Source organism: Schistocerca gregaria, chromosome 6 (assembly GCF_023897955.1).
Source record: "Schistocerca gregaria isolate iqSchGreg1 chromosome 6, iqSchGreg1.2, whole genome shotgun sequence".
In the NCBI taxonomy this organism is placed as follows: domain Eukaryota; kingdom Metazoa; phylum Arthropoda; class Insecta; order Orthoptera; family Acrididae; genus Schistocerca; species Schistocerca gregaria.
Genome location: NC_064925.1, coordinates 34,650,813 through 34,677,145, shown reverse-complemented (window position 1 = coordinate 34,677,145; position 26,333 = coordinate 34,650,813). Strand labels below are relative to the sequence as shown.

The 26,333-nt window shown below is 42.0% G+C and overlaps 1 protein-coding gene across 1 annotated transcript in view; it reads right to left on the bottom strand.

Annotated features, from left to right (window-relative positions):
* LOC126278261 (DNA mismatch repair protein Msh6) overlaps positions 1-26,333 on the bottom strand; it is a 321,536-nt gene that overhangs the window by 202,685 nt on the left and 92,518 nt on the right. The window contains exon 3 of the mRNA XM_049978261.1: positions 25,958-26,014. Coding sequence (XP_049834218.1) covers positions 25,958-26,014 — 57 coding nt within the window. The remainder of the gene's footprint in view (positions 1-25,957; positions 26,015-26,333) is intronic.

Below are 26,333 nucleotides of genomic sequence, written 5' to 3'. Positions count from 1 at the left end.
TGTGACCAATTGTAACTGTATAAAATTTACCTCACTTTATCAATTATTGTACCATATGTAAAGAGAGCCATCACAATACTTGTCAAATGGAGAAAGCAAACTACTAATCTAAATCATACGCTGTGCAGTTGTCGAGGACTACTGTCCAGACTTACATCGAGGAAGGAATCTTCTAGAACTCGGGTGAGAACTAACAACAGATTCATTACTGGAGCTTAGGTATGTCCTACTGCTGGCTTTCCCATTTTGAACCTCACTTTGAAGACTCTTAAATGACTAAGGTCAGTCACATAAAGGTGATAAACAAATCTTGTTAAATGGGGACACCTTAATGAGGATGAATTATGTGACTCAAGACTGCCACAAACTTGTTGGCTAGAACTTTAATAAACCTGTTCCAAAACAATCTTCTATATAGTGAACACTATCCTTGTATCTACATACTGATAAAATCAGGTTTCTGGTTTGGTTGTATTATTTCATATGTGTTTATTTCTATTACTTGTTTGTGAAAGTGTATTCAGGCTTGGAAAATAATGAATACATACCAGTCAGCACATAAAATAACAAAATTGTGATGCTCACCTCAAAGCTTTAAACTCATATTTGCTGTGCTAATTCTTCGAAGTGAAACAATTTGAGCTTACTAAACGACCAAGATTTTGAGTTACTCGCGTCTTCTTGTAAAACTGTAATACTCACTGAGCCCATTTCTGAAAGGTAGATCTGTGCATTACCCCTAAAGAGCCAGAATGCACATGTATCGAGTACAGAGCATATTTTGCATGCTTGTTTCACTATGAGGACTTGCAACCTGATGTGAAGAGGCAGCTCTCCAGCCTGAGCAAGAAGTGGTAACAAGAATGGAAATACTACTTTAAACAAAATTGGTCTGCATAATTTCCTAATGGTACATTGCATTCAATACTTCAACAAATGATAGTCTTTTGGCTTCATAGAATATTCATCCAACATGCAAGCAAAATGACACAAAGACTCTACAAAAGTAGAGCAGATATCTTGGTTTGCTCCTCGGTCCTATGAGTAATGCACTTGAAAGTAGTAAGGACTTAGTTGATCCCTCACGTATAATAAGTTGTTCTGTTTCTAATACAAAATGAATCTGATAATCTGAAATTGTGGGCTTCACTCTAAATTCTGGAAGATTAAAAACACTAGCACAGTTAAAATAAATAAAACCAAATTATTCCGTCAGAAACTTAAATCTAGTTTCCAACAACCACTCCTTCAGCCTCCTTATTGTCAGACACAACTGGAAGAATAACTACAAACTGAAGAGTCATTCACAAGAAACAAGCACTGAATGGGGTTCTTTACTTTACAAAATTGTCTACAAGCTATTACAAATTGTTACATTTTGAAGACTAAATTTAAGGACACCATCATTTCATGTGTAACAACACAATTCTAGTCACCAATTCAGTACCTATAAAGAACATGGGGAGAGGAGGGATTTCAGAAAACCAGGAAGACAACTTGCAACTAATACTGCAGGCTATCTCCAGAATGCAGGTTATCTACTAAGTGACAGGTCTACATGCCCGTTGAGCACCTCCACCAGAGTTAGATTGTCAATGGTGGAGTCATCTCCTGAAAAGGATAAGGAGCTGTTCAGATTAAAGGATCCTGACAAGCCTATAGTTGACCATGCACTTAAAATCTTTTGCCAAGCAGCTGGTGAGGACCGATCACAAAGTAATTTTTTTTTTTTTATGATACCGGAGTAGGTACAGTAAATTGTGTAGTCTGGCATTAGGCAGACTTTTGTTGCATAACTTACTATGTGTTCTGGCAAATGACGAGCAAGGGATGGTTTTAAGGCACAAAATTGCTGTGGTCGTAAGCACCCATTCTGCGGCTTTGTGAAGGGTAAAAACAGAAATTTATATCAGCAATAATGGGAGTGAACTCAAGGAGGAGAGAAACTAAAAACGGAAGGAAATCTTAGAAAAGTGCTACTGAAGGGGGTTTGTTTTCCCCGAAAAGAGCTTCAAATGACCGATGTCATCTCACTAACACTTACAAGCACGACACGATCGGCTGAGCACGTCATCTACTTAAAAGGAAGATTATCAGGTGACAGCTGTAAACAGGCGCATAGTGGTTTAAAATAGGGGCAATGAAGTAAAAGGTGTCTCACTGAGCACGATTGAGAGCAATGAGGACAAAGCGGGGGAGGATTGCCACGTAAAAGATGTTAATGACTAAAAAGACAGTGCCCAATCTGGGGTTTAGTTAAAATTACCTCCAACCGACAATGAGGCCAGAAGGAACAGGTACAGGCACAGGGACGAGATAATTTATTATCCTGAAGTGCAGCCTACTGTGCATGCCATAAAAGAGCAACACGATGACACAAAAAGCTCCGCAGATCACCAAAGGGAATCATGTGAACAGGAAACCGAGGAAGAGAGACAGCAGCCTTTGTCGCTATATCAGCTGCCTCGTTTCTGTGTATACCAAGATGCCCTGGGATCCAGAGGAATGCCACAGAGATGCCTGCAAGTGGAGCATGTGGAGGCAGTTCTGAATCCAGTGGACTGGAAGGTGGACAGGATAAAGAGCTTGGAGGTTAAGTAGAGAGCGAAGCAAATCGTAGCATATAATATACTGTATCCACTGATGACAATGGATGTATTGGACAGCCTGGAGAACAGTGTCAAGGTAAGCAGTAAAAACCAAACACTGGTCGGGAAGTCAAAAACTAATAGGGGTGTCGCCAATAATAGGCACTCACGACAGCAAAGATGGCCTAGGAGCCGTCAGTGTAAATAAATATGGCATCCGGCATTCATGCACATAGAGCAGCAAATGTATGACGATAAATTATTGGGGGGGGGGGGGGGGGGAGGACTGACTGACTGACTATCCTTGGGGAGCTGACGAAGGTCACGGAGAAGGCAGGTCCAGCGGCAAAGCCAAGGAGGCATCATAACCCCATTTGTCAAAAAAGTTTTACAAAATTGGAAGGAAAGTGAATGTAGCTGTTGACGGAAACGGACTGCCGCTGGTAGTAGAGACGAAGGGCTGCCTGCATATCCTAAATCCAAGATGGTGTTTTAAAAAGGGCATGGATCAGATGAGCAGGCATGAAAGACTGACGACTAGTGTAATGACTCAGGAGGACAGTTCACCGATTGGACAGTGGAGATTCAGCAGTCTCAGCGTAAAGGCTCTCCATGGGGCTCATGTAAAAAGCTCCAGACGCTAAATGCAATGGACAGTGGTGGCTAGAGTCTACACATTGAAGAATAGACAGAAGTAAACTATGCTTCCATAGTCCAATTTTGAGTGCACTAAGGCACGATATAGGCAGAGGAGGACCACTCAGTCTGCTGCCCAGGAGGTACACTCAGAAAACGGAGGGTGTTGATGGATCGCATACAGCGAGCCAAAAGATATGAAATGTGTGAAGACCAGCACAATTTTCTGACAAACATAAGTCCCAAGAATTTGACGAAAGAGCAACAGGGCCCAGATGTAGGGAAGGCAGATAAGACTCCATACAACGCCAAAAATTTACACAAACTGTCTCACTGGGAGAAAATCGGAAGCCGGTTTCAATGCTCCACGAATGGAGGCGACCGAGACTTCCTCAATGATGTTCAAGAAGGCTGGTCTGTTGACAGCTGTAGTAAAGCACAAAATCGTTGACAAACAGGGAGCCCGAAACATCGAGAAGGAAATCCATGATTGGTGTACTGTTATGCCATTCCGTCTCCAAAAGCCAGAAAACAATACAACGTAAGACAGAATGCAGGGCAGTTTCAGAGATGGACATCTCCACAAACAGTATCCACACAACCTGTCGGCAAGTTCTTAGCTTGGGATTATGTGTCCCGGAGTCCACACAAACACCACTGAACGATGGGACTGTTCCAGCGCATAGATGAAATCCTGAGTGGATGCTACCAAAGGATGGCGAGGGTAGCACTGGTCAATAGTTTGTAGGCTGCACAAGAAGTCAGTATACAGGAGAAATAGCTCGCCAGGGCATGAGCGAATGTGCTCAAGAGCACGATATATGGTCGCCAGCTCTGCAATGAAAACACAGCAGCCATCTGGCAAGGAATGCTGTTCAATATGTCCTAAATGAACATACGTGACCAACAGCCATCGAGCTGTCGGTGTAAACCACTTCACTGCCCTAGTACATGTCGAGAATCGGGAGGAAGTGATAGCAGAGAGCCACAGGCTTAACTGAGTCCTTAGGAGCATGAGAAAGGTCCAGAAGAATCTGTGGCATAGGTGTACGCCATGGAGGTGTACATGAATGGACCTCGAGGAGAGGAGGTAATGGGAAAGACTGCAGTTCAGACAGAAGGGACCGAATGCGAACCGCAATTGTAAGCCCTGTCCTGGGCTACCAACATGCAAGATGAATCGCTAGGGTAGGGAAAAGGAGACAGAAGTTTGGATGTACACGAGAACTACAAACATGTGCAACGTAACTGGAAAGCAGTTGTGCACACCTAACCTGCAATGGAGGCACTCCGGCTTCCACCAGGACACTGGTCACCGGACTCGTTCTAAAAGCTCCCGTCGCTGGGTGAACACCACAATGGGGCACTGGGTAGAGTAGACGCAACAGTGAGGGCACCGCCGAACCCTACAGCAGACTCCCATAGTCAACGCAGGATTGAACAAGGGCTCTGTAGAGCTGCAGCAGCGTAGAGCGATCAGCACCCCAGTTGGTGTAGCTCAGGCAGCAGAGGGCACTGACGCTGCCAGAATTCCGCTTAAGCTGACGAAGGTGAGGTAGCCAAGTCAGCTGGGTGTCGAAAACAAGTCCTAAGAATCGATATGTCTCCATTACAGTGAGTGGATCACCGTTAAGGTAAAGTTCTGGTTCTGGATGAACGGTGCAACGCCAACAAAAATGCACGACACACAACTTTGGGGCTGAAAACTGGAAGCCGTGGGCTAGAGTCTATGACTGTGCCTTGTGAATGGCTCGCTGTAAGCACTGCTCAGCAACACCGGTACTGGAGAGCAGTGTGAAATGCATAAGTCATCCGCATACACAGAAGATGAGACCGACGGTCCTACAGCTGCTGCTAGACCGTTACTAGCCACTAAAAATAGAGAGACACTCAATACAGAGCCCTGTGGAACGCCATTCTCCTGAATAGAGAGGCACCGACTTGGACACGGGAAGTAGGGAGCGACAGGAAGTTTTGGATGAAAACTGGTAGCAGGGCCTGGAGACCCCACTCATACAATGTGGCAAGGACATTATGTTGCCAGGTCCTATCATATTATTTACGTAAGTCAAAAAAAGATGGCAACCAGATGTTGGCATCTGGAAAAGGCTGTTCGGATGGCAGACTCGAAGGACACAAGATTATCAGTGGTAGAGTGACCCTGGAAGATGCTGCCCTGAGAAGAAGTCAGTAGGCCACTTGACTCCAGGGCCCAACGTAACCACCGAAACATAATATGTTCCAGCTTCTTACAAAGAAAGTTGGTGAGCTGATGGGCCTGTAGCTATCCGCATCAAGCGGGTTTTGACTGGGTTTGAGCACTGGAATGATGGTGCTCTCCTACCATTGTGATGGAAAGACGCCATCACACCAGATCCAGTTGAAGGTGACAAAGAGATGTCGCTTGTAGTCAGATGAGAGATGTTTAATCATCTGACTGTGGATCCGATCCAGCCCAGGAGCTGTGTCAGGGCAATGGTTAAGGGTGCTGAGTAGCTCCCACTCTGTAAATGAGGCGTTACAGGGTTCACTGTGGCGTGTTGTCAACGAGAGTACTTCCCTTTCCATCCAACGTTTGAGAGTGTAAATGGCTGGAGGATAGTTCTCTGAAAGAGGAGCTAGAGCATAGTGCTCAGCGAAGTGCTTGGTAACAGCGTTTGCATCGGTAGATAACACGCCATCGATGTTAATGCCAGGGAACTTGTTGGGGTCTGGCACCCTCAGAGACATCTGATCTTTGTCCAGACTTGGAAAGGTGATGTATGTCACCCAATGGTGACACATACCTCTCCCAACACTCCTGTTTCCGTCACTTTATAAGCTAGTGAATGCGTACAAGGAGCTGCTTAAAGGCCATTAGGTGCTCTAGGGAAGGGTGCCATTTATGCTGTTGTAGAGCTCGCTGAAGCTCTTTAATTGGATCAGCGACTTCCGGTGACCACCAAGGGAATGTCTTTCGCCAGGGGCACCCTAAAGATCGAGGGATCGTGTTTTCCACCGCAGAAACGATTGCTGTAGTGACCTGCTCAACAACAACATCAATAGCACCATGTGGGGAAGCTTCAGCATTGACAGCAGAGGTGAAGGCTTCCCAGTCTGTCTTGTTTAAAGCCCATCTGGCTAGGTGTCAGTGGGCACGAAGCTGGGGGGGAGTGACAGGAAAATGGGGAAGTGGTCACTACCACACAGGTCGTCACGTGCTCTCCAATGGATAGATGAGAGAAAGCCAAAACTGCAAACTGAGAGATCAATGGCCACATATGTGCCATTTGCCACACTGAAATGTGTGGGAGCACCTGTATCTAAGAGGCAGAGGTCAGGTTATGACAGTAAATTTTCGACCTCCCTACCTCGACCAGTAAGCATGTGGTGCCACCCCACAAGGGGTTATGCGCGTTAAAACCTCCCAAAAATAGGACATGTTTAGGAAGTTGATCAATCAGTGCAGCCAATACATTTAAGGGTAATGCACCAAACTGTAGGAAGATATACATTGCAGACAGTTAATTCCTGCATCGTCCTTATCCTGACAGCCACAGCTTCAAGAGGGTTTTGAACAGGCACAGGTACACTATACACTGAGTTCAGGACATAGACACAAACTCCACCTGACACACTATTATAGTCGCTATGGTTCCTGTAATATCCCTTATAGCCACGAAGGGCAGGGGTCCACATTGCCGAGAACCAGGTTTCCTAGAAGACAATGCAGAAATCAGCTGTAAAGCTTACCAGTTGCTGTAGCTCAGCCAGATGGTGGAAAAAAACTGCCTCAATTCCACTGGACGATTACGTGATTGTGAGACTGGGAAGGCATGAAACACTCAATGAGGCAGACTATGCCTCAGGGTCACCTCGTGCCACCAGATGAGTACCTGTGTGATTGACATCCATTGTGTCTGAGGGCCCAGCGAGACCTAGGCCATCAGTGGACGCCAGAATCTCTACCTCATCCTCAGACACAGAGCTTGTAGGTAGTGGTGGTGTGGGTGCCACCGCAGTGGCTTGGTTCTTGGGGGTCTCTCGCTGCTCCTTAGGTTTGTTCAGCTGGGAGGGCTTCACTGATTAAGTCTCAGGAACTGAGGAGGACCATGAAGCCCTACAACTAGCTACCTGTGGTTGCTTCAGCCACTGGGTCGTGTCAGTTTTACCACTGGTAGGAACATGGGAAGGTAGTGACCCAACGGATCCCTTCCTGGTGAGAAGAGCTGAAGAAGAGTTATGCTTCTCCAGCTGAGAAGTGTGTGTGTGTGTGTGTGTGTGTGTGTGTGTGTGTGTGTGTGTGTGTGTGTGTGTGTGTGTGACGGGGGGGGGCGTTGCTCCTGAAGTAGGTTATGCGGTAACAACAGGGAGGAAAGTGCCTCCACCATCAAGGGGGCAGGTGAAGTCCGACAGCTCAGAGCCAACTGTACGCGGGAGAATGGAAGACGGTAGAACCACTGTTGTAGCAGCAGCATAGGTTGACATCATAAGCACAGGATGTAGCCGCTCATGTTATCTCTTAGCCTCAGTGTAGGTCAGTCGGTCCAGGGTCTTGTATTCCAGGACTTTGTGTTCCTTCTGGAGAAACCTGCAGTTTGGCGAGCCAGGCGAATGGTGCTCTCTGCAGTTGACACAGATGGGAGGTGGGGCACAGGGAGTATTGGAATGTGTCGGACATCCACAATCCCGGCAGGTTACGCTGGAAGTAAAGCGGGAAGACATATGGCCGAACTTAAGCACTTAAAGCACCGCATCAGGGGTAGGGATATTTGGCTTTATGTCACAGCGGTAGACCTTCAGCTAATGTGTCGCCCTTTAAAGCCATGATAAAGGCACTGGTGGCAACCTGATTATCCCTCAGACCTCAGTGGACATGCCGGACGAAATGGACACCTCACCACCCTAAATTAACGCACAGCTCATCTTCAGACCGCATATCTGAGGTCTTATGGGGTGTGGTACAGAAACACAGACATACCCCAGCTTGTCACAAGCGAGTAGTGCCCATGACTAGACAGAGAATGCTGTTTTGATCAAGACCGACCCTGACCACCTTTTGGACAAGCCCTCCACCTCCCCAACCTTGTCCTCTAAATACTCTACACAAAACTGAGGTTTCACTGACAAGAAAGATTCCCCATCAACTTAGCTTCACTGCCATCCTTAGCCTGGCATTTCTCCCATGGTGTGGCCGGGGGTGGGGGGGGGGGGTAGGGGGGGGGGGTGGGAGGAACAATTTGTGGTCATATTTCTTAGCATTGAAGTTAGACCTTGATCGCTTAGAGACTGCTGGAGTTTGACCACCAGCAAGAGATGACGTACTACACTTCATGGCGTGTCATCCGCCCTGATACTACCCCTCCCAACCAAGGGCCCTCTCCACAGGTGCCACCCAGCCACAGCAAAGACCACCTGGCATACGTAGGATATCAGCAGAGCGATCCCTGTGTGGTCAGGGGGCTACAACCAACAGGGTACATGGCAGCCCCACCACAACGGACTGGCTACTGTGTTGGATATCACGCACAAACAAACTAAGAAGTCCATTATCGTCAATAGCGCAGAAAGCGATGCTGTACAGAGGATGGAGGAAAAGGCATCTAGGAGGTTGACCTCACCCAACAGCTGGAGAATGAATGGAAATACAGATCTACGTCGATGAAGGATGTGAGAGGTCTCAGCACATGATGTACACTATGCACCATGTAAGGCGCCCTTCTCCAATTGGCTCGCTCTTTGGGAAAATTTTGAAAAATGGAGGTCAAACCCTACAGGGGACCATCACATAAAGGCCAAAATGTTTGAGACTCCTTTTAGTCACCTCATACGACAGGCAGGAATATCTTGGGCCTATTCTAACTCCTGAACCCGCAGGGGGAGACTGTAGGAAACCCAGAAGTTAACAGTGCAAGATCGAAAGAAATGCCTCCCACAGGTGAGAGTATTAGAATCCTAATGGTAAACTGCCGAAGTATTTGCAACAAAGTGCCAAAGACTGAAACATTCATAAAAACAGCTAAGCTCACATAATACTAGGTACAGAAAGCTGGTTCAAACCTGAAATTGATAGCAGTGAGATTTTTGGGGAAAATTTAAGTGTATATAGAAAGGAAAGGCAAATGAAAAATGGGGTGGTGGTGTATTTGTCACATTAGACAAAAAACTCCAATCCATGGACAGAGAAACTGAAGCTGCATGTGAGATTGTTTGGGCAAGATTCAGTATCTGGAGTGGGCATAAGATGATAATTGGATCCTTCTATTGCCCACGATATTCATCTCCTGATGTAACCAAAAACTTCAGAGAAAACCTCAGTTCACCTGTACTTAAGTTACCCACTCATACAGTATTAATTGGTGGAGACTTTAATTACCCAACAATTAATTGGGAAAACTACAGATTTATTAGTGGTGGGTGTGATAAGACATCCAGTGAAACTTTACTAAATGCCTTCTCTGAAAACTACCTGTGACAGATACTTAGGAACCCCACTCATGATTGAAAGATATTTGATCTAATGGCAATAAATAGACGCGATGTCTTTGAGAATGTCCACATCAAAACTGTTGTCAGTGACCATGATGTAGTTTAGCAACAATGATTAATAAAGTACAAAGGACAACTAAAACAAGCAAAAAGTAAACTACATAAAAAATCAGTACTGTCATATTGCAATAAGGAATTTGAAACTTGCAGCACAGTTCAGGAGTAAGTAGAGGAACTCTGGCTCAAGTTTAAAAGAATAGTTGACCATGCACTGGATAGATATACGCCCAGTACAACAGTTGATAATGGGAGGGAACCTATACAGTATACAGTCACTGTAAAGAAACAGAGATTACTGTGTAATAGGAGTAAAACAAAGTATAGGAATACAGATAGAGAGATGCTGAATGAAACATATTTGGCTGTCAAGAGAGCATTGTATGATGTCTTCAATGACTACCGTAGCAGAATATTATCACATCACCTTTCACAAAACGCACAGAAATTTTTGTAGAATGGAACTGAAACTGAGGGTAACAAAGAAATAACTGAAATGCTTAACTCTGTTTTCAAATGTTCCTTTACAAAGAAGAACCCAGGAGAATTGCCCCAGTTTAATCCTCGTATCACTGAAAAGTTGAATGAAATAAGTATTACTATCAGTGGTGTCTAGAAACAACTGAAGTCATTAAAATTGAACAAAGCTCCAGGGCCCAATGGAATCCCTCTTAGATTCTATACTGAATTTGTGGCTGTTAGCATCTCTTCTAACTATAATCTATAGTAGATCCCTTGAACAAAAACCCATGCAGAGTTCTTGTAAAAAGGTGCATGTCACACCCATCTACGTGAAGGGTAGTAGAAGAGATCCACAAAACTACTTGTCAACATGTTTGACACTGATTTGTAGTAGAATCTTAAAAGATATTCTGAGCTCAAACATAATGAGATATCTTGAACAGAATGACCTCCTCAATGCCAACCAGAATGGATTTTGAAAACATCAATCATCTGAAATCCAGCTTGCACTTTTTTCATGACATACTGAAAGCTTTGAATCAACACAACCAGATAGATACAGTGTTTCTTTATTTCTGAAAAGTACTTGACTCAGTACCACAACTACGCTTACTGTTATAAATACAGTCATATGGGCTACCAAGTGAAATTTGGTAGGGAGGACACAATATGCTATTTTAGATGGAGAATCATCACCATATATGCCCCAGGGAAGTGTGTTGGGACTCCTGCCGTTAACACTTTATATTAATGATACTGCAGACAGTAATAGTAAAATCAGGCTATTTGCAGATGATGCTGTTATCTATAATGAAGTTTATCTGAGAGAAGCTGCAAGAATATTCAGTCAGATTTTGATAAGATTTCAATGTGGTGCAGAGACTGATAACTTGCTCCAAATTTTCTGAAATACACTCCTGGAAATGGAAAAAAGAACACATTGACACCGGTGTGTCAGACCTACCATACTTGCTCTAGACACTGCGAGAGGGCTGTACAAGCAATGATCACACGCACGGCACAGCAGACACACCAGGAACCGCGGTGTTGGCCGTCGAATGGCGCTAGCTGCGCAGCATTTGTGCACCGCCGCCGTCAGTGTCAGCCAGTTTGCCGTGGCATACGGAGCTCCATCGCAGTCTTTAACACTGGTAGCATGCCGCGACAGCGTGGATGTGAACCGTATAAGCAGTTGACGGACTTTGAGCTAGGGCGTATAGTGGGCATGCGGGAGGCCGGGTGGACGTACTACCGAATTGCTCAACATGTGGAGCGTGAGGTCTCCAGAGTACATCGATGTTGTCGCCAGTGGTCGGCGGAAGGTGCACGTGCCCGTCGACCTGGGACTGGACCGCAGCGACGCACGGATGCACGCCAAGACCGTAGGATCCTACGCAGTGCCATAGGGGACCGCACCGCCATTTCCCAGCAAATTAGGGACACTGTTGCTCCTATGGTATCGGCGAGGACCATTCGCAACCGTCTCCATGAAGCTGGGCTACGATCCTGCACACCATTAGGCTGTCTGTTGCTCACGCCCCAACATCGTGCAGCCCACCTCCAGTGGTGTCGCGACAGGTGTGAATGGAGGGACGAATGGAGACGTGTCGTCTTCAGCGATGAGAGTCGCTTCTGCCTTGGTGCCAATGATGGTCGTATGCGTGTTTGGCGCCGTGCAGGTGAGCGCCACAATCAGGACTGCATACGACCGAGGCACACAGGGCCAACACCCGGCATCATGGTGTGTGGAGCGATCTCCTACACTGGCCGTACACCTCTGGTGATCCTCGAGGGGACACTGAATAGTGCACGGTACATCCAAACCGTCATCGAACCCATCATTCTACCATTCCTAGACCGGCAAGGGAACTTGCTGTTCCAACAGGACAATGCACGTCCACATGTATCCCGTACCACCCAACGTGCTCTAGAAGGTTTAAGTCAACTACCCTGGCCAGCAAGATCTCCGGATCTGTCCCCCATTGAGCATGTTTGGGACTGGATGAAGCGTCGTCTCACGCGGTCTGCACGTCCAGCACGAACGCTGGTCCAACTGAGGCGCCAGGTGGAAATGGCATGGCAAGCCGTTCCACAGGACTACATCCAGCATCTCTACGATCGTCTCCATGGGAGAATAGCAGCCTGCATTGCTGCGAAAGGTGGATATACACTGTACTAGTGCCGACATTGTGCATGCTCCGTTGCCTGTGTCTATGTGCCTGTGGTTCTGTCAGTGTGATCATGTGATGTATCTGACCCCAGGAATGTGTCAATAAAGTTTCCCCTTCCTGGAACAATGAATTCACGGTGTTCTTATTTCCATTTCCAGGAGTGTATAAAACACTGCTTTTTCACAAAATGAAAAAAAAAAAGCTTAGTATTCTAGGAGTATAATATCAATGAGTCACTGTTGGCATCGGCCAGCTTATACAAAACCTGGGTGTAACACTTTGTAGATATACGCAATGGAATGATCATATGGGTTCAGTAATGGGTAAAGCTGGTGGTAGCTTCGATTTATTGGCAGAGAAGTGGGGAAATGCAATCAGTTCACATGACTGACTGCTTACAAATCACTAGTGTGATCTATCCTAGATTACTGCTCACATGAGGGGAACCCTTACCAGATAGGACTAGCAGGCGATGTGAACATACACAGAAGGGGAGGATGAATTGTCACAGGTCTGTTTAATCCCTGGGGCAGCCACAGAGATATTGAAGGAACTGAACTGGCAGACTCTTGAAGACAGACAAACAATTCTGAGAAAATATGTTAACAAATTTTCAAGAACTGGCTTTAAATGATTACTCTAGGGATATACTACAACCCCCTTTGTATTCCTCACACAGGGGTTGTGAGGATAAGATTAGAATAATTATTGCATGCACAGAGGCATCAAACAATATTTCTTCCCACACTCCACACATGAATGGAACAGGATGAAACACTAATAACTGGCGCAATAGGATGTACCCTTTGCCTTGCCATAAGATGGTGGTTTTCAGAGTTTAGATGGAGATGTAGAAATTAACATTAGATTCAGAGTCTTTATTTGCCGTTGAACACATGTAGTGAAATAGGCTTTATAATGATTTGTGTTTACATTACAAGTACAAATTATTTATGCTACATTAATCAATTGTACAGTTCTGCAATAATAGGCTTAAAACTCAATTTCTATGTTACAAGTAGCCAAGAATTCTGTACGACTGTACTATGGATTGTCTATTAACCATTTGAGCAGTTTACTTTTAAAATTATTGGAAGGTGTATTGAGTGTAGTATGTGGTAATTTGTTAAATAATTTCAAACAGTTCACTTTGTGAGAGTTGCCTGTTTTCGTCAGCGTATGTCCAGGAATGTCAATATTCCCTTGGTTTCTGGTGTGGTGAAAGTTTATGTTCTCTATAGAATTAAATTTTGTTTGTTCCTTTTCGCATATATCAGTGATGCATAAATATGAAGATTTATCACTGCCATTACTTTCTTTTTTATGAAAAAGGGACAGCAGTTTTCCTTTGGACCAACCTCGCACATTATTCATAGCACTTTTTTCTGCATCAGTAGTACATCACTGACCTGACATAAGTGGCCCAATAGTAACAGCCAATAAGGTATATGAAACTGAAAAAGTCCAAAGTAAGCTGCTCTGAGATACTTGTTAGTCACTAGATCAGACAGTTTCCAGATGAGGTAGGACAACCTTGATAACTTTTTGCAGACCTGTTTGATATGGGGTTGCCAGTTAAGTTTGGAATCAATGTGTATTCCAAGCCAGTCCCAACAGCAGAAGCTGAGTTTTCTCTGGATTACATTGAAGTTTGTTAGCCAAGAATGAGTTTAGTGTTAAGGTGAGTGTCCTGTGATTTCTGGTGTAGTTTCAATAAATCTCAATATGTGACGATTAAGGTTGTATCATCCACATAGCAGATAACCAACTCAGGTCCAACATAAGATGGCAATCATTAATTGCAACAATGAGAAGGAAAGGACCAATGACAGTGCCCTGAGGTACACCAGATGTGACACTATTCATAGAAGAGTGTTTCCTGTTATTTAGATAAGAACTGATTATTTCTAATTCTGTATTATTTATACCATAATACTTCCGTTTGGCTAGAAAGATGTCAAAGGGGATACACTCAAATGCCTTACTCAGATCACAAAGTTCAAGTGAGACTGTTTGTTTATTTTTAAATGCAGTTAATGTCTCATTAACTATTTCAAGCACTGCAGAGGTGGTATTTTTCCCTTGTCAAAAACCGTGCTGACTATTACAGAGATGGTCATACTTTTAAAAATAATTGTTTAGCTGTTTGTGGAAAATTACTTCACATATTTTGGAAAAAGTTGGTACAACAGACACTGGTCTATAGTTTCCAGGTAGGTGTTTTTCCCCTTTTTTTCTATTTAGGCATAACTTTGGAAATTTTGAGCTGACAGGGAAAACTCCAACTTCTAGGCATTTATTCATAATAAAAGCAAGTGGATTGCAAATGAGGTGTATTGTCCTTTTTATTGTGTAGTTAGATAATCAGTAGTAGTCCACACTTTACGAGTTTCAAAATTTTCTAACAATACTTATTATATCTGTGGGTGTGACAGGGTCCCGTGAAATTCATGTCCTTTAGGTAGCTGATCAGCAAGTATATGAATTGCTAGTATGCCTGACTGTTTAATTTCTTATTTTAATTGATTTACTGTAGCTGTAAAATATTTATTGAACTCTTCTGGCTCAAATAGAACATCTTGTGTTTGGGAAGAGGTATGCTCTTGTTTTATAATATCCCAAGCACACTTGCATTTTTTTGGGTCTCCTAAGTAATTTTCACAGGCAGCTTGTTTGGCAAGTTTAAGATTGGCTTTGTAATTTTTATTTTATTTTATATATATATTTTTTTTTTACATTTCAGATAGTCTTTATAATCAGTATCATTTTGTTCTGCCCCACATTTGGCATTGTTTTTATATTTTTTGTACAGTGAAAGCATCTTTTCCTCTTTTCCCAGATACTAGTAAGGTCATCAGTGTACCAACAAGCTTTTTACCTTTTCTATTTGGTTCAGTACTGTTTCTTTTCATCGGCAAGCAAGAGTACCGCAAGTCAGTATATGTCTTAAGGAAATTATTAAATAGAGTTTCAACAGCTGATTGATCTGTGTCATATTAATCAGTTTACCTTTCTGAGGAAGTCTGTGAATAACTTAACATATTCCTCTGACCTCTAACCCACATTATGCTTGGCTTCTTATTTGCAACCTTATAATTCCTATCTGACTGTGCATACTGGTATGTTTGAAGTAGAGGATCACGATCTGTAAAACATTCATCACAACACTTACACTATATAGGTCTATTGAAAAATGAACTATAATATTGTCCAAACAGGCATTTCCACGTGTTGGGCTATTGTTTGTGTGATGTACATTTAGTGATCTGAGTAGGTTTAAGAATGTTTTTGTGTTGAGTTCCTCTGTGTCTAGCAAGTCAATGTTGAAATCATAACACATTGCTACATTTGTTTTGAGTTTTCAAGATTTTTCTCATCAAGATAGTTACCTACAAAAAGGTACCATATGTATAAAAATTGGCCAGGTGTGTGTAGGACTCGTGCATGGAGGGTTCCATACAAACTACTGACAGGTCATCCATTCTGGGAATCAAGAATTCTATCATTTCTGCCTGTTTATCGACACTGATACTGGCAGTATATCGGCTCCAGGGATTCCAAGATTTTTATATATGTTTTAATCTCAGTAATATAAATGTGACAAAGTGATACAGGATGCAGGTGGGCATTATTACTATAATCAATTTATCTCATTTAGGCCAACTGGGTCAGAATGGTAGAAGTAAAACATCAGGCAAGGAATGACTTTACTGCTCATAGAACGCATTTCCACATTTATCCATCATCAGATATCCAGGAGCGATTACAGCACTTAAATTGAAACATCATATCTACATACCTGTGTATCTGATGATGGATAAATTCTGGAATGCATCATATAAGCAATACAATCATTCCTTGACTGGGTGTTTTGACTTTTACCATTGTGACCCAGTCAGCCTGAATACAGAACTACTGATTTGTTTTAATTTCAAGTTTGATGTCGGATATCAAATGCCAAAAGAAATAATTTTTTCCTACGGTACAAATACAAATCAAACAGTTTGCAGATTTTTTCCTTTACTTGTACTATCACGCTTTACTTCTTGTCGAATTTCATTACTTCATATCAACAGGAAGAACCCTATAAGTTGTGATGAGTTAGTTGGTGAGTATTAAAATATGTGTCATAAGAGTGAAGTGTAGAATGATCCAAATTTTGTTGGAAGAATTGTGACTAGTGATGAGAGTTGGTGCTACGGTTACGATCCAAAGTCAAAGGAAGCGTCCAGCCAGTGGAAAAACTCAAAACGTCACCACGACCCAAGAACGCACATCAAGTACAAACCAAAGTGAAAATATGTTTATTTGTTTTATGTCAGTGGTATTGTCTACAAGCAGTTCACTCTCCAGCACAATCAGAGAACCAACATTTTTATTTGGATGTGTTACGAAATTACGAGTGTGTGCAACGAAAACAGCCAGAATAGTGGAGAAATGAGAACTGGTTGCTCCACCACATCAATGCTCCAATCCAAACAGCTCTGGTTGTTTACCAGTTCATGGCAAAAAACAGCGTGGTATTTGTGCCTCATCCACCCTCATGACCTGATCTGGTTCTGTCAGTCTTTTTGTGACAACAACAACTGGCTAATGGGAGTAACTAGACTGTTCGAATAAAGATATCATGACCAATCACAATCATTTCCAAACTGTCTCTACTGCACATGCAGAGTTTCGTGATTGTTGTGATCGTCTTGAAACCTTTGTCGAACCATATTCAGCATGTTTCATCGGTTCATCACTTGTAGCGCTGGCTGACGCCTTCATTCACTTTGTGTTGTTCAAATGTTTTTGGTTTAAATGGTGTCAATTACTAATTTTTTTCATGCTGAACAAAACTTTTTGAGAATTTATTCTCATTGTTAAGTGCTGTATTTACGTATGTATTTTTTGTGATGTTACAGAAATAAACAATGTGAGTGATACTTTGCATGAAAGTGGTTTTCTACATAACTGAGGAGGCACAGTACCTGATAACCTGAAAAAAACCACTACAGTGCAAGACACAGAAAAACACATATGCAAACAATTCACAAAATACTTATGTAAATATTTTCACTTGACAAAGAGAAAAAATTCTCAAAATGGGTCACGCTAAGCATGAAAAAATAAGTAACTAGTGCAGTGTTACATTATTTAAAATAACAAATGACAGCTGCAGGCCTTCAAAAAACTTCGATTATGACGTACGAAACTGAGCCAAAGGTATATACCTACCACTTATCTGTTCCGGTTACATCAGCAGTTTTTATTAGATAATAAACATTTATTAGATAATAAACATTTATTAGATAATAAACAAGTCCCTGAGAAGTATTTTGATACATATTATGTACATATACATAATGAGTGAAACTGCAGTGTCCTATAGGTAACTTTTACAGCTTAAAACCCTGTAAAGATGCACAATACAAGAGGAAGAGGTAGTTGCACAGTGTACTACCTTGATGAAACACAGGTGAATCAGAATCATTCCAGGAGTATCTACTGGAAAATGAGCAATGATGCTGGCAGTTTGAAAGTTCCCGTAGCAAAAGATTCTTGGATAATTATTCTTCCAGTTTTATTTCTGAGAATAAACTCATATTTAGGTGTATGAAAAACAGCAATGACTATCATTTGGAAATGAGTGCTGTCAGTTTCAAGGAGTGGCTCACAGACCAATCCATGCTTCGAAGGCTGTCACTAATGTACCACGCCACGCCATTGTCTGTCACTAATGTGCCACGCCAGTTATCATTCAGCTGTTAGAAAGAAAACACCCAGTACAGACACTAGAAAAGCAGATCTTGTGCTCTGGTTTAAAAACAAACATATTCTGCACAGTATAGGTTCGTATCAGCAGTTGCTAGCGGGCTCGTGCACATGCACAGAGCTGAATTCGCGTATGAGCAGCACCTTCCTCCCGCTTCTGGCTACTCCAAGCAAGGCTGTTTGATGTATGAGCAGTAGGAGCAAGTAGCCAGATGCTACCCGCAAAATTTTTCTGGCGTGCCCAAGCTGCCAGATTCGCGCATGCGCAGAGCGAGCTGAGTTATGGGGGGGGGGGGCTCCTTCACCACGTGACCCATGTATATGTTTCGTGTCTTCGAAATATTGCTGCTCTCTTCGTTTACAGCTCAGACGTCAAATGAAATCAAAATAGATTTCTGTGGCCAGGTGCCATCAAGTGAATTAACATATATTCTCATAACCATTAAAGACCAAAATAAGTTAGTAGTTTCAATTCTTTGATTTTATATTATTTCCACGTGATTAGTAATCAACCATTAATGTCTTAATGAGGACATTTCTGTCTGTTTTGTAGAGAAATTTGCTTCTATTAATTTTTTTCTGCTGAGGCAGTTACTTTATTTGGAACGAAGTGTTTCATTCCGCACTATTGGCTACTTTAAAGTTTGTTCAATTTCAAGATAAAATTTTCATTTTCTGGGACAAATGACATTATACCATAATAAAGAACCAAACATGAGAATACAGTAATGGACCTCCAAGAAAATTGGTATCACGAAAACCACATGAAAAGTTGAATATCAGTTACTTCAGAGTGCATCTGGACATAGAAATGTGCAATTAGAGCGGAATGAAGCATTTTACTGTGGTTTATGAAATTCCCATGCTGGCTGGAGTAGTCAGATGTCCTGTTCCTTTTGACACTGTTAAGATCTCTTAATGCTATATACATACGAACATATGTAAACATTTACTTGAACCTGAGTAAGTAGGCAAATTTGGTCAGTAGTTTTGAACTAAATATTTTGTTACAAATGTAATGACAGCTGTAGCAGAATTTTACAAATCTGCTTTCAGTGAAAGTGTTTTTCAATCACAAGGCACTTGTCTAGTACTTCCTCTAGGCCTGAAGTTATTTCTTAAAATTGTTTTTACCTCTTCAATTTATAGAATAACATTCTATGGTAAATTGTAGACTGGCAGCATACCGTGTTTTATCGTTTTAACTCCGTGCATGGCTTCATATTTAATCCTAAGTAGAATATAAACTGTCAGTTGTACAGTTTCTTTGCCTCAAAGACAACCTTGTTAATTTGTTGCACATTTGAAATTGTCATGAACTTTATTGTCCTCTATTCCATTGTAAGCTACATAAGAAACTTTTTTCCCCAAGAAATTTGTATTCCATCCTACTAGCTTTTTGCAGTGCTGTGTAGATGTAAACCTGTTGGAAATGTTACATAACAATATTGCACAGTAAGAATTTAAAAAACAATCTGTCAAATTCACCCCATAGCAAAATGTTATGGTACTTCGAGCTGTTGAGTCTAATTTTGAAATGATATTTTGCCAAGAACTGCTTACTTATTTGCATCCTTTATTTGGGTGGGATATGATAAAACAATTTCTCTAAGTACAACTCTGTATGTCCTCTCAACAACATGCCGCAGGGCTGCACATGATCACGTGATGCCCCACCACGAAATTCTGCCAAAAATTCGACGAAAAGCGTATGAGCAGAGCAAACACCAAGCTGTCTACGTCATCGTGGTTGCGCATGCACAGTACAGCCTGTAGCCTGGCGCTGTCTGATAACTGCTCAAACAAACCTTATAAAGCACAGTCAAGCACAGTTTTTTTACAGCTTGTTAATTAATACAAGTCATACAACAGAACATACACACTTTACTTCCAAGAACTTGAATCCACTTACAAAATTTTGTGTGTACCCACATATCACTGCCAGTTTAACCTGATGGAATTAATTGGGCACAGACTAAAGCTATGTGGTGGGGGTGGACATTTTCCTCTCCCCCCCCCCCCCCCCCCCCCTCCCTTCAGCATGGGTGCACTGTGCGCGGCTCACTGAAAAGCTTCAGGAATAAGACTTTGATAGGGAGGTGAAGGTGGGTGCAAGCCTTGGGTTACCAATGTAAATTTACAATCAGATGGTTTGGACACAGACTCAGATAGCAGTGACAATGGTATTACAATGTAGACTTTGGTTTTAAAGACTTGTAGTTTCAAAAAATGTGTCAATGTATCAACTGCATACACAGTATGTGAGAACTTCCTAGCCTTTGTTGATTACGAATGTGTCCTATGGAATATGTAGAGTATAATGTTAAATGTCTTGCCCAAGGAGAAGCTAAATTTTTAACAGTGTGTTCCATGCTCTAATAAATCCCGAGAATGCCGCCGAATAAATTAGTCAACTCTGAAATTTTGACAAGTAAACCCCGATCATTTTCACGGCACAAACTGGAAAAAAAATTAAAGAGAGGTTTATCTGTTGATTCATCAGTGGTTTTCGTTATCAGTCAGAATTTCCTACAGTTTTTTCTTTTTCTTTTTTTTCTTTTCTTGCAGAAATTGTTTATTTGTTCAATGGATCATAAATGCAATCTTTCACTGTAATGTAAAACAAGTTTGTTTACATTCATAATTTACATTAAAAGCAAAAAAATATGACAACATACTGACCAATTACACAATAGTTTCTTGTCTTTACTACCAGTAATTATTTCTTATGCATTCTAATTTAAACTTAACAGTGGTCAAACAAACCCACAAAGACATTTCATACATTTTTTTTTTAATTCTATGGAGGAGAAATATTTGTCAAGCAAATGTTATCATTTTGGTTTGTGTCTGAAGTTAATTTTGTGGTGTATTACACTTGTACTTATAATACGGTCCAAATCGCAATAAATGACAATTATTGCAACACGTTTCGATGACATTATCGTAGACAACTATCATTTAGAGAAAAATTGTGGCAAACATATTCACAAAGCTGCGTCAGCTGTTCCCGTCTTCCAACACCACATAACATTGGCTATAGTTGTGGGGCAGTGGGCACAATGTCTTCAAGACGTGAAATAAGATTTCTTTCACATAGATGATTCATCAAAATCTGTCTTAAAATTTACTAGAACTCCCCCCCCCCCCCCTTTCATGGATTTGAATGTATAACATGATGAACTGTTTGCAAATGAATCTGACTGTTGTCAGCAACAACACATTTCAGCAAAACACTGTTAGTTTGCTAACTCTCTGCTGCCACACCATGAGCAGACCTGATCCTCTCCATGCTTTCCTGTCACTCCACATCCACGGCGTGGAAGCACCAACTTATCTTGCCCATATCAGTAACACAGAGTTACATGCACATGAAAATACAAAGGTGCAATGAAGCTGCTTGCGTGTGACATCAGTTCCTACCAGTGCATGATAGATGTGAAAAGTGTCCTGGTAAGGCAAATCTTGCAGAACACATGAATAGCAAACTGTATGGTGAACTACTTTTGGATGACGATGAACCTGTTTCTTATAAACAATGGACACACATGGATCGCACAAGTCTTGAAACAAAGCAAAGTACAAACTGACCACACACAGCTTCACAGCAGCAGCAGCACAATCGGCTTATCTACAGTTTTGTAAGGATAGAAACATTCCACATGGGAAAAATATATCTAAAAACAAAGATTAAGTGACTTACCCAACAAAAGCACTGGCAAGTCGATAGAGACACAAACACACACACAAAATTCAAGCTTTCGCAACCAACGGTTGCTTTGTCAGGAAAGAGGGAAGGAGAGGGAAAGACAAAAGAACGTGGGTTTTAAGGGATAGGGTAAGGAGCCATCCCAATCCCGGGAGCGGAAAGACTTACCTTAGGGGGGAAAAGGACAGGTATACACTTGCGCGCGCGCACACACACACACACACACACACACACCCATCTGCACATACATTGACACAAGCAGACATTTGTAAAGGCAAAGAGTTTGGGCAGAGATATCAGTCGAGGCGGAAGTACAGAGGCAAAGATGTTGTTGAAAGACAGGTGAGGTATGAGCGGCGGCAACTTGAAATTAGCGGAGGTTGAGGCCTGGCAGATAACGAGAAGAGAGGATATACTGAAGGGCAAGTTACCAACTCCGGTGTTCAGACAGGTTTGTGTTAGTGGGAAGTATCCAGATAACCCGGATGGTGTAACACTGTGCCAAGATGTCCTGGCTGTGCACCAAGGCATATTTAGCCACAGGGTGATCCTCATTACTAACAAACACTGTCTGCCTGTGTCCATTCATGCGAATGGTCAGTTTGTAGCTGGTCATTCCCACATAGAAAGTTTCACAGTGTAGGCAGGTCAGTTGGTAAAGCATGTGGATGCATTCACACGTGGCTCTGCCTTTGATCGTGTACACCTTCTGGGTGTTGCCGCCGCTCATACCTCACCTGTCTTTCAACATCTTTGAATCTGTACTTCCGCCTCGACTGACATCTCTGCCGAAACTCTTTGCCTTTACAAATGTCTGCTTGTGTCTGTGTATGTGCGTGTGCGTGTGCGTGTGTACCTGTCCTTTTTCCCCCTAAGGTAAGTCTTTCTGCTCCCGGGATTGGAATGACTCCTTACCCTATCCCTTAAAACCCACGTCCTTTAGTTTTTCTCTCTCCTTCCCTCTTTCCTGACAAAGCAACCGTTGGTTGCGAAAGCTTGAATTTTGTGTGTGTGTGTGTGTGTGTGTGTGTGTGTGTGTGTGTGTGTGTGTGTGTGTCTATCGACCTGCAAGCTCTTTCGTTGGCTAAGTCACATCATCTTTGTTTTTAGATATGTTTTGTAAGGATAATTTGAAACAAGATGAAATTATAGTAATACTAGACTCTTCTGAAAATTATGCATTTATAGTTCAACATGCCATCCAAGGATATCATTGGGACAACGGTCAAGCAACTCTCCAGGCATTTGCGATTTACTATAGAGGTGAATCAGGTGATGTGTCTGTCATGAACCTATGCATTTTTAGTGACTGTTTAATTAATGATGCCATTGCAGTTCATGCCCACATTCGCACTGTCACAGCGTATGCGAAAAACAAGTTGCCTCACATACATTTTGCAAAATACTTCAATGATGAGGCAGCTAGTCAGTACAAAAACTGTAAAACCTCAAAAATTTATGCATGCATTACCATGATTTTCAGATTCACACAGAATGGAATTTTTTTCGCAATGAGTCATGGAAAAAATGTATGTGATGGTATTGGTGCTACCATTAAGCGCATGGCATCATGAGCTAGTCTGCAACACCCTACAGAAGGTCACATTCTAACACCTCTTCAAATATTTACCTTGGCACAGAAAAATATCTCTGGCATACAATCATTCTATGTTTCAAGGTGAAATCAGTCGAAGAGTTGCTAAAAAGCAGACTAGAACACGTTAAAACCGTTTCCGGCACAAGGAGCCATCATCACTTCTCTCCAGCAGACAATGTGCAGACTGTCCGGTTATAATTATAGGTTCATGCACAACTTGTGTCTTCAACAGTGTGTCTGACTCAGGATTCAGAAGTGAAAGCAGCAACATACAACCAGGTTGCTATGTTATTGCTGTTTATGATGAAAAATGGTACTTAGGATGAGTTGCAGAGTGCTGTGAAACAGAAGGTGACGTATTTGTGAACTACATGGCACCAGCAGGACCAGCAAGATCATTTCATTGGCCACGTTTGGCAGACAGGTGTTGGATTACTTTTGAACATATTCTTATGGCAGTTCCAGTCTCTACCACAGTGTCAGGAAGACATTACAATTTGCCACTCAATGTACAGAGTACAGTAGCTAAAGTGTGGGGGAACTTCTGTTCGAAGCACAATCTATTTGTTTTTAGCAGTTAAGGTGCACTAAACATTAATGATAGGTTGTGTTAATCTGTCTATATGTTTTTGCTTAGTGATTAAACAGTTGTGGGAGAGGATAAGAAGAGGCAGAACAGTTTACGGCACGTTTCTACATAATTGTGTTGTGGAACAATGGCCACATCACCAAATACATCTGTCAACTTCCATTGTACACAAATTTCTTGCAATAACATGCTGAAATTTCGAGATATACATCACTATGGTCTACTTATGCAGTGTGTGAAATTTGGCTTGGATACCACTTGTCCCTTTAGTGTTACCACACTTCAAAAATCCATGTTTTTTAGGTAATTTTTCCAATTTTTGTATTTTCTTGTGCATGTAACTCATTTTTTGTGACTGATATGGACTTGATGAGTTCTTTTTGTGTTTAGGCCACATGAAGCTTACCACAAAAAAATTATACTCTTTTTGAGTGAATTATACAGGGTGATTCAAAAAGAATACCACAACTTTAGGAATTAAAAACTCTGCAACGACAAAAGGCAGAGCTAAGCACTATCTGTCGGCGAATTAAGGAAGCTATAAAGTTTCATTTAGTTGTACATTTGTTCGCTTGAGGCGCTGTTGACTAGGCGTCAGCATCAGTTGATGCTAATATGGCGACAGCTCAACAGAAAGCTTTTTGTGTTATTGAGTGTGGCAGAAGTGAATTGACGACAGTTGTTCAGCGTGCATTTCGAACGAAGTATGGTGTTAAATCTCCTGATAGGTGGTGTATTAAACATTGGTATAAACAGTTTACAGAGAATGGGTGTTTGTGCAAAGGGAAAAGTTCTGGACAGCCGAGAACGAGTGATGAAAATGTAGCACGCATCCAGTATCTGGAGATGTTAGAGAATTGGCTGTTCCCTCAGCTCGAACAAGAAGCAGAACAATTCATATTTCAGCAGGATGGAGCGCCACCACATTGGCACTTATCTGTCCGTAACTACTTGAACGTCAACTACCCGAGGCGATGGATCGGCCGCCAGGCAGCCCGTGACAGAGCACTTCATCACTGGCCTCCAAGAAGCCCTGATCTTACCCCCTGCGACTTTTTCTTGTGGGGGTATGTTAAGGATGTGGTGTTTCGGCTACCTCTCCCAGCCACCATTGATGATTTGAAACGAGAAATAACAGCAGCTATCCAAACTGTTACGCCCGATATGCTACAGAGAGTGTGGAACGAGTTGGAGTATCGGGTTGATATTGCTCGAGTGTCTGGAGGGGGCCATATTAAGCATCTCTGAACTTGTTTTTGAGTGAAAAAAAAAAAAAAACTTTTTAAATACTCTTTGTAATGATGTATAACAGAAGGTTATATTATGTTTCTTTCATTAAATACACATTTTTAAAGTTGTGGTATTCTTTTTGAATCACCCTGTATTTGGCATAGAGGGCACCTACAATATGTACCTTTTAACATATTACATTTGTTTTAATCACATTTTAGAATTTTTTATTTTCCCTCAGAAATATGTTGGTGTTTTGATTGATAGAGCAAGTGGATGTTACTGGACTGTAAATATTTCACTGGACTGTGCGGAATAGTTCCAAAGTTATTAAGACCTGAAGTTGGGTCTGAAGATAGAATGCCAGATGCGGGTTGCAATTTCCAGGTCACGCCACCTTCTTACACAAGTCATAATTCTGGAACTAATTGGCAGGGGAAACTAATACTTTGTACGAGTGCTCCACACATGGTAGAATTAGTGCACTGAATTTCAGTCAAATCTGAGACTATAAGCTCGAGCCCCTGGTTGAACTGACATGGAATGACCCTATAGGACAGACGTAATAAGCACTGGCCATCAGAAATAATGGAGCTGCCACATTACAGATCAATAACAATATTGACATTACCATCAACACAGCAAACACAACTACGAGCTCTTACAAAATACCCCCATGAGATCTTTCTTTACCTGCTGCAGATCCATTGTCCAGACACAATTTCTTCTCTGGTGGAGGGTCTGACGTACCTACGAAAGAGAAATGGTACAATGGAAAAAATTGTTACATTACAGCAATCCAGTTACTATACTAACACATTTATATGTTACCTGCAGGCTTAAGGTTTTATTCTAGCACCTCGGTATGCCAACCTCAATATCCTTTAGCACTCTTAACAAGCAACAACACAAAACAACTATATACTGCAGATCAAGTGGATTACATATAATGAGACCCTCTGCGGAAAAATATTCCAGGTACCAAATCATAAAAAAATGTAGAAAATTTTTTTCAGTTACTACACTAATATTGGCAAAAATTGCAACATGAAATAGCATAGGGTAATTG